Source organism: Gadus macrocephalus, chromosome 4 (assembly GCF_031168955.1).
Source record: "Gadus macrocephalus chromosome 4, ASM3116895v1".
Taxonomy (NCBI): domain Eukaryota; kingdom Metazoa; phylum Chordata; class Actinopteri; order Gadiformes; family Gadidae; genus Gadus; species Gadus macrocephalus.
This window is the reverse complement of record NC_082385.1, coordinates 18,443,298-18,453,470: the sequence shown is the minus strand read 5'-3', so window position 1 is coordinate 18,453,470 and position 10,173 is coordinate 18,443,298. Positions and strand designations below refer to the sequence as shown.

The following is a 10,173-nucleotide window of genomic DNA, read 5'->3' as shown; positions in this document are numbered from 1 at the left end:
CTAGGTGGAGAGATTATATCTCAACACTGGCCTGGGAACGCCTCGGGATCCCCCCGTCAGAGCTGGTCAATGTGGCCCGGGAAAGGGAAGTCTGGGGCCCCCTGCTTGAGCTGCTCCCCCCGCGACCCGACCCCGGATAAGCGGATGACGATGAGGATGATGAGGATGAGGTTACAAGACTAAACAGCTACCTCACCTGGGAACATCTGATCACATGTCCCTGCTTCTGATTCCAGCATACACCACAATTAGGAAAAAAAGCCCCCCCAGTAACACGGACTGTTAAAACCTGGCCTGATGAAGCCGCACAGCAGCTGCAGGACTGTTTTGGAAATACCAACTGGGCCATTTTCAAAAATCAGGACATGGAAGAGTACACCTACACCGTTCTCTGCTACATCAAGCATTGTGTTGACACTGTCACTGTGGACAGACGCATCCGGGTGTATCAAAACCAAAAACCCTGGATGACAAAAGACGTCCAGACCCTGCTGAAGGAGAGGGACACTGCCTTCAGGTCTGGAGATGTGGTACATTACAGCGCTGCCAGAACCTGCCTGAAGAGGGGCATCAGGGAGGCCAAGACAGCATATAAGAGGAAGATATATAGGACCACTATTGAGGACCACTTCAGCATCAACAACTCACGGCAGGTGTGGCAGGGGGTCCAACACATCACAAACTACAAGTCCAGCAACCTCACAGTAACCAACGGTGATGCCTCGCTATCTGAGGAACTAAACTGCTTCTTTGCCCGCTTCGAGGCTGAGACACTGGAAGTGGCTCCATCACATCCACCAGCCCCCAGCAACGACATCTTCACAGTGCAGGCACATGAGGTGAGGTGCACACTACGGGCAGTGAATCCTAGGAAAGCTGCTGGACCGCATGCTGTGACGGGGAGAGTGCTGAGAGACTGCGCTGACCAACTGGCTGATGTCTTCAATGATATATTCAACCAGTCCCTGTCCCAGTGCAAGATCCCACCCTGCCTGAAGTCCTCCACAATCATTCCTCTACCAAAAAAGACTACTGTCAGCAGCCTCAACGACTACCAGCCGGTGGCCCTTACACCAGTCATCATGAAGTGTTTCGAGAAACTAGTCCGGAGCCACATCACAACAAGCCCGCCAACCACTTCTGACCCCCACCAGTTCGCATACAGAGCAAACAGGTCTACAGAGGAGGCCATAGCCACCGCGCTCCACACCACGCTGCAACACGTGGAACATCAGGGGAGCTACGCCAGGCTGCTCTTCATAGACTTCAGCTCTGCTTTCAATACCATCATACCAAATAGACTTCTCACCAAACTAATGGCCTTGGGTCTTTCACAACCAATCTGTTATTGGATCAAAGACTTTCTGACAGAGCGCTCCCAGAGAGTTAGAGTAGGTGCCCATCTTTCCTCTGCACTTAGCATCAGCACCGGCTCCCCACAGGGCTGCGTGCTGAGCCCCCTACTCTACACTCTCTACACCAATGACTGCATCCCCAGCCACCCCAGCAATACCATCATTAAGTTTGCGGATGATACAACAGTGGTGGGGCTCATCTCAGGTGGGGATGAGACTGCATATAGGGAGGAGGTCCAAAGACTGTCTACATTGTGTGCGGAGAACAACCTCATCCTCAACACCTCAAAGACCAAAGAGCTGATCATTGATTATAGGAGGAATAAGCCGGACATTCAGCCCATCTATATGAACGGGGAGAGCGTGGAGAGAGTCTCGGACTTCAGGTTCCTGGGCATGCACATTCAGCAGGACCTGACCTGGACAATAAACACCAAGGCGCTTATGAAAAAGGCCCAACAGAGATTGTATTTCCTAAGGATCCTCAGGATCCTTAGGAAATGCTGATGACCTTTAATTGCTGCACCATTGAGACTGTCCTAAGCTACGGCATCTCGCTGTGGTTTGCTAGTTGCACTGCAGCTGAGAGGAAAGCGCTCCAGAGGGTCATAAAAACAGCACAAAAAGTCATTGGATGTCCTCTTCTCTCTCTTGAGGATGTCTACAATAGACACTGCCTCAGGAGAGCTCATAGCATCCTGAGAGACTCATCCCACCCAGGCCATTACCTGTTTGAACTGTTGCCCTCTGGAAGGCGCTAAAGGGCAATCAGATCATGAACAAATAGGCTTAAAAACTGTTTCTACCCCAGAGCTGTTATTTCTCTAAATAATGCAGAATTATAAATTACTGCATTATCATACCAATCTGACCTTTAAAATTGGCTGACATTTTAAAATGTATATATTTGTTTGAGTTCTTTAACATTCTATATTTTTTTTCAAAAAATGACGGTGGCGCTGAGCATTCACCAAATAAAAAAAAGTTTCACAGCTAATGTAGCCGTTAGCACACTCAGGATCTCATAATTACGAGATAAGATCTCGTAATTACGAGATAAGGATCTCGTAATTACGAGAAAATATCTTGTAATTACGAGATAAGGATCTCGTAATTACGAGATAAGATATCATATATTTACGACATAAGGATCTCGTTTACGAGAAAAGGATCACGCCTCTCATTCATCAATAACGTTGCTGGCTAGCTGCAGGCCGGCAAAGATGACGCTATCCGACGCTATCGTATTTAATCTCCTGCTCGGGTTGAGGCATTGGGAAATATTGATGTTCCTTAAAAGTGAGGAGGGCATTAATATAAGTATGTCAACATTGCGCAGACATCTGAAGTCATTGGGACTGTTCAGGAGAAAAGCCCAGTCGGACCTGCTACAAGTGGCTCTCTTCCTGCAGGAGCAGTTGAACCAGTACGGGATGCTTGTTCCATCATTTGATGTGCCAAAGCCCCTCGAATATTGACCCGTTAATTGTTCAGTGGAACCCAGAAGTGGAAATGTTGTTGTCGTGGTGGTTTAAAGGGCATGTGGCTGGCCCCTCACATTGCAGCTCTTAAGAGTTGAATACAGCAGTGCATTATGTGTTTAACTTCATACCATGCATTATTGTTCAGAAAACGTCATACCTCAAGCTCTTTTCCAATTAATGAGCTAAATTGTTTTTATACAAATCAATAAAATATTGTTTTTGTGGGGAAATATAATTTTTGTCCCACTGCCCACATTAGATTTTGTTTTAATATTGGCTGTGACAGTATGTCACATAATTAATGTATTCAAATTTAAAATACTATGTTCATAGTAAAGGCAAACCCTGTCAGTTGTTAAATTATTTTTTAAAAAAAATCACAGTGGTATAATGAGCACATACCACTGACTGAAGTGATCTATGGCTTTTATACAACGGTTACTATTATGGCAAAACGAAAGTCATTGACACACTACATTTAAAAAAATAAACAAGAAAGTCAAAGTAGCTGTTTTATTAAAGAATACAAAAAAGTAGTCCCTCCTGGCTGCCTTCAAAATGCACGACGGTCGCTATGCAACACACTTTAGCGTCCCTCCAAGAGAAGGCTCGGCTAGAGCGGTTCGCCGGCAATTTATCCTCTCGCCGTGTGCCTACGCTTTGGTTAGTCTCTGTCTCCATCGCCTTGCTCACTCCCGGAGTAACAACATTTACACCCTCTCATTCTACGTATGTTTTACTTTGTAACTGTTTCTACTTCCAGGCGCGGAGTGATATGCAAACTTTCACAAAATGATTGGGCGTCATGGCAGTTATGTATACGCTCATTATACAACAGTTGGGAACCAATCAGATCGCTGGATTTAGGCCCCCCATTGTATAATATCATATAAAGAGCTCCGGGAGTCGCAAACGGCAACAATCACTTTCTCCTCCATGCTGCAGTTCACCCCGGACTGCACTGCACTGAGTTGGCCGGTTGAACGCTGATTGGCTGTTACGTTACACATGTCACTCAGTGGCCAGGCTGTTGAACGCCGATTGGCTGTCATCACGCGAATTTCGCGTCAAAGTTCAAATATCTTTAAAGATTGATAGATTGCGGGGAACATAGGACCCTTTCTGGGAAAAGGGTCCTATGTTCCCCGCTTTTCCCAAAAAGGGTCCTATGCTCCCCGGTATGTATGGCTACAGGGGAACATAGGACCCTTTTTGGGAAAAACGGGGAACATAGAACCCGGGGAACATAGGACCTGGGGAACATAGGGATGACCCCCGGTAATGCATCTCTCAGAAAACTGGTTCGTCTACATCAAGGAAGTAGCCAGAAATAACACGGGGATTGCTACTTGTGGTGTAAGCATGTAGCCATATGACCATACGGGAAAATCCATCGACAGCACCATTAATACATATGGATACAATTTGTATCCGTGAAGCATCCCGTAGGCCTACTGGTTCAACTGCTCCTGCAGGAAGAGAGCCACTTGTAGCAGGTCCGACTGGGCTTTTCTCCTGAACAGTCCCAATGACTTCAGATGTCTGCGCAATGTTGACATACTTATATTAATGCCCTCCTCACTTTTAAGGAACATCCATATTTCCCAATGCCTCAACCCGAGCATGAAATAAAATACGATAGCGTCGGATAGCGTCATCTTTGCCGGCGAATGACTTCAGATGTCTGCGCAATGTTGACAACTTATATTAATGCCCTCCTCACTTTTAAGGAGAATCAATATTTCCCAATGCCTCAACCCGAGCAGGAAATAAAATACGATAGCGTCGGATAGCGTCATCTTTGCCGGCCTGCAGCTAGCCAGCAACGTTATTGATGAATGAGAGGCGTGATCCTTTTCTCGTAAACGAGATCCTTATGTCGTAAATATATGATATCTTATCTGGTAATTACGAGATCCTTATCTCATAGTTACGAGATCCTTATCTCGTAATTACGAGATCTTTTCTCGTAATTACGAGATCCTGATTGTGCTAACGGCTACATTAGCTGTGAAACTTTTTTTTATTTGGTGAATGCTCAGCGCCACCGTAAAAAATAACCCTTTTCTCATTTAGTTTTTGTTTTAAAAGCACTTATTTTGAGAGCCTCTACCCCAATTTCGTTGCACTTTGTGCAATGACAATAAAGAGACAATTCTGATTCTGACTCGCCATTTCTGCTGCTTCATCGAATCTGTTTGGTGCGTGCGTTTGCATGTGTGTGTGGCGCGCGTGTCCTGGATTGTGTGTAAAAACACTGGCTCCGATTGGCTGCCATGAAACATGACTCGGCCTTAGCCGAGTCATAATCGCTTATCTCGTTGTTAACCCACCGGTCTCCTCACTAGCAGTTTGTGTTAGGAGCCAGGGGTGCGTTCGTATTACGCAGTTTTTCCAATCAATTCATAGTAACGCACTGCATTTTTCGAACAGTAACGGTAACGGCGTTGTAACGACGGAAATAGTAATAAGTTAGATTACTCCGTTACTGAAAAAAATAACGGCGTTACGTAACGAAGTTCTTTTAAACAGCGTTATTACCAACACTGGTTATGGCGCATAACATGTCGGACTCTCGTCTCTGGTATTTCTACAACGAGACTCGTAGTGGGGGTTATCTGAACCATGGTTGAGAATGAATTGGGGGAAAGGAACTTTGGCTTTGACTCCCTCAAGAACATGAACCACGACATGGAGGAGAAAGGGATTGTTGGCGGCGAATGTCTCCCGCTTGAGACCCGCTTCCCGCTGCCGAGTATGTCAAGCCAACCCCGGCAGAAAACGGCATCATTTAGACGTGTATCACCTTCATTACGCCGTAAAAAACGCCGTAAAATGTAGCAAAACTATGCATTTTACGCCGTCATGCGCAAAAAAGCGCCGCTTTTTACGCCACAATTAAGCCTTTCAAGAGCGCGCGTAAAAAGCGCCGCTTTGAACATCAAACCGCGCGTAAAATACGGCGCGTTTGTTCACATCACAACGGCGTAAAATACGGCGTTTCTCTAGTACGCTAATAATCTCTGCCTTTCTTTTCTCTCAGCCAATGCATTTGAAGTGTTTGCGCCCAATCGCTGACCAAGACAAGCAGACCAAATCAGTTCAGCACAGATCTGCCTTGAGGATTTCTCCTCTCATTTGGCGTTAGTTGTAGCGTCATATAGATATATATATTAGTAAATGCAGTTGCAACAGTGTGGTCACCGTGGCTCAATCGATAGAGACACTTGGTCTGTAGGCAGGAGGTTACAGACCAAGATGGTCACGCTTTTATGATCGCAATGCTTTTTAGTCAGCAAGCCAGACCTCCTGTGTTATAAGTTCCAAAGTCAGTGCCTTTTTAGTCATCCAGCCAGATCATCTCGCTGTCTTGTAACACGCTTTATAAGTTAATTATATTTAAATTATTATAGCCATCGAGCCTTTATTTTCGTGGAGTTATCGTTACATCCTCTCTTGTTCAATCGATAAAAATACACAGTGGAAAGGAGTGAGAGGGAGCCATAGAGAGAGACACTGATGAACTGGGGAGCCAAGTATAATTATTTATACTTGGCTGTATAAGTATAATTATTTACAATTTCAAACACAAATTATGTTAACTAAAAAAAACATGGACAATATGGACATCTTCTCATTTTCCTGTCGTCTCATCAAAATAACTTCTTGGCTGTCGCGGTTCAGTCTACTTCGCATTGATGTGGATGTGGAAGATCCAGGAACGTCGGAAAACCCAACACGGTCGTTTGAGATTCATAATATCGGCTCACACAGCTTTTGGCCGTGATAATATATATTACATGATATAGATATCTATGTAGGCTATATGATATTATTTAGATATAGAGCTCCAGGACTCCCGTGTATTCTAGAATATTTACAGAACACGGCTAAAGGCTGTGTGCGCCTCGCCATTGCGATACATCCACTGTAAACAGCGCATGGTACCGTAACTACATATTAATTATTCTTCGCTCAGGAAGATAAGTGAAATATTTGGCAGAGATAATTGTACACCAATGAGGACTTATTTATGAATGATTACGTTGATTTGAGGTAATAAATGACTTAAAATATTACACAGTGTCCCTTTAAATTGGCCGAAATATCGAGCCTGCATCGATGGTGACTTGTGTGGACTTGGGACCGTTAAATATCCCAGGATGCATTTTGAATTCCTGTTTTAAAATATCAGTGTGTAAGCTATAAAATAGGCTATAGGAACATTTTAAATGTATAACAAAGCTGGAGACCAATTCAACATATTTACACACTATTATTTTAAAATGAAAGAGTATTTTTTTTAAATATTATTTGTTTATCTAACTGATAGGCTTAAGAGGCCCATCAGCCCATCATCCTTTCGAACCTTCGTAAAAAATGTCAGTTTTCCCAAAACTCCTCTTTACATGAACGCGAGTGCACTGCTCTAACAACGTTCAGAGGCTTGTAACTGTCTACTGACACGGTGCTTAAATGGGCTCTGTAGGAGGGGGAGACGCAGGAATGTTGTTGGATTCAAATATTTGTGCATGGCAGCAAAAAAATATCTCCCCATCAAGGCCAACAGCAGAGTAGCCTACGAAAAGAATAGACGAATATGAATTCTTCAAATATTAAAACACGATTGATTAGGCCTAGGCCGACATATGCTATATCAGTCCTAATCCTGAACACACCGTGCGTACATTTTTCACGGCATTTTACCCGACAGACAGACACACACTTTATTTACTCCAAACTAACTTTCATCATCCAGCAGTTTACACAATACAAATAACTCTTACACAAATCATCCGCAAAGCCAAAACCACCACCTGTCAGCTCGATCCTCTTCCCACCTCCCTTGTCAAAGCATGTCTTCCGTCCATCTCCCCCATGATCACCAACATAATTAACTCCTCCCTCACTACTGGTGCTGTACCCCCCACTCTCAAGATGGCTGCCATCACTCCCATCCTGAAAAAACCTGGTGCTGACCCAACTGACCTTAACCATTACCGGCCCATCTCCAATCTCCCTTTCATCTCCAAAACACTTGAAAGGGTGGTTGCCGCACAACTACAGTCCCACCTCGACATTAACAATCTCCATGAACCGTTCCAATCTGGCTTCCGTCCAAAACACAGCACTGAAACAGCCCTAGTCAAAATCACCAACGACCTCCTCCTTGCAGCCGACTCTGGATTACTCACCATTCTCATCCTCCTCGATCTCAGCGCAGCATTCGACACCATCTCCCACCCTCTGCTCCTTGACCGCCTAGCTGGTATTGGGATCACTGGTGCTGCACTCTCCTGGTTTACATCCTACCTCACCGGCCGTCAACAATTTGTTCAACTAAGCAACCACAAGTCTGGGTGTTCAGGTGTCTCACTGGGTGTCCCCCAGGGGTCAGTCTTGGGTCCACTCCTCTTCACCACTTACCTCCTCCCGCTGGGCACACTCCTCCGTCACCATGGGGTCCATTTTCACTGCTACGCTGACGACACACAGGTCTACATCTCCACCAAACCCACCGCTGCCATCCCCCCCACCTCCCTCATCACGTGCCTGGAAGAGATCCGGAGCTGGTTGAGCAGGAACTTCCTGAAACTCAATGGAAACAAGACCGAGGCCCTGCTCATCGGATCCAAATCCACCCTCACTAAATCACAACACACCCCAGCTCCACTCATAATTATCGATGGATTCCTTCCCAGTACCCTTCTCCTCCAAAGTCAAGAGCCTCGGCGTCATCCTGGACAACACCCTCTCATTCGCACCCCATATTCACAACATCACCCGGACTGCATTCTTCCACCTCCGCAACATCGCCAGACTCCGCCCATCTCTGACCCAATCCAGCACTGAAATCCTAGTTCACTCATTTGTCACATCACGCATAGACTACTGCAACGCCCTCCTCACCGGACTCCCCACCAAACTCATCAACAGACTGCAGATCATTCAGAACTCAGCCGCCCGGATCATCACCCGCACCAAATCATCTGACCACATCACCCCTGTCCTCATTCAACTTCACTGGCTCCCAGTACACTACCGTATCCAATACAAAACCCTACTCCTCACCTACAAAGCTCTCCACAACCTAGCCCCCAGTTATCTCTGCGACCTCCTCCAAGAATACACTCCCTCCCGCTCCCTCCGCTCAACCTCTGCTGGACTACTATGTATCCCCACATCACGACTCACTACAATGGGTGCCCGGTCATTCAGCTGTTCAGCACCCAGGCTCTGGAACTCCCTCCCCCCACACATAAAACAGTCAGACACCATTACAACCTTCAAGTCACAACTCAAAACTCACCTGTTCAAACTCGCACACAACGTCTAACTGATCACTGTTTTGATTGTTTTTTTGTTTTTTTTGTTTTGATTTGTCTTGTTTTTGTTTTTTTTATTTCTTATTGCTTATGTTTATTTATTTATTTATTTATTTTTTCCACAATGTCTTGTTTTTTAAAAAATGTATGATGACTATATGCTCTGTAAGGTGACCTTGGGTGTCTTGAAAGGCACCTCTAAATGAAATATTATTATTATTATTAAATACACAAAGACAGCCTATACAGTAGGCTAATACAGCGACCACCTCAGCAAAAGGTAAAATGTAAAAAGAAGATATAAGCTAAATTTAAAATACAGATGCTGTAGCCTACATAAAAATACAGATGCCACATGAAATATGAAAATAGGATACAATGTATAAATATGCAAAACTAGGATATAACTAGGCTATAATGAGAATACTTGGTTACAGCTGTGCAATGACTATCCTAAATTAAATTAGTTACATGGAAAGATTTTGGTCTATGGAATGATCCTGTCACTAGGAGAATCCGTGTATGGTTCGTTCTTTGAATATTCCGACTTAAAACTAAATCAGAAAAAACAATTAACAGGATTTTTTTTTTTTTTTTCTGATTTGGTTTTGAAACTGAAAAAGGGCAAAAGGAATAACCAAATAAACGGCATTTGTGTTTGTGTGTTTTGTGCGTTGGTTTTTTAAACCCGAAACAGAAAAACAAAAATAGATACATGTATAGTTATAGGCTACACCAGAAGGCAGAACGCAGCGAAGAAAAAAGAGCCAACCACCTAAACCAGCAATAGACTGTCTAATTATATTTAGCCTTAGTTATGGCCGCACTTGAACCGTATGGTGATTTTATTCTTGAACTATTTGACACTGGAAAGACACGACGCGATCAGTACCGCTCTAAAGCAATCTGGTGCCCCGAAGTGCTCCGTTATGACGGTGAGGAGGTTCTGTGTGGAGCACAACCTTCGAGGAAGAAATCTAGTTTCCAATTTAGTTTCCGATCGTCCAC

General features: G+C 44.5%; 1 protein-coding gene across 1 annotated transcript; it reads left to right on the top strand.

Annotated features, from left to right (window-relative positions):
• The first annotated feature begins 6,537 nt into the window (after positions 1 to 6,537).
• On the top strand, positions 6,538 to 9,368 carry LOC132454883 (uncharacterized). The gene is made up of 2 exons (XM_060048429.1): positions 6,538 to 6,562; positions 8,539 to 9,368. Exons 1-2 carry the CDS (start codon positions 6,538 to 6,540, stop codon positions 9,174 to 9,176), a joined length of 663 nt encoding a protein of 220 aa, XP_059904412.1. The 3' UTR covers positions 9,177 to 9,368.
• The last annotated feature ends 805 nt before the right edge of the window (positions 9,369 to 10,173 follow it).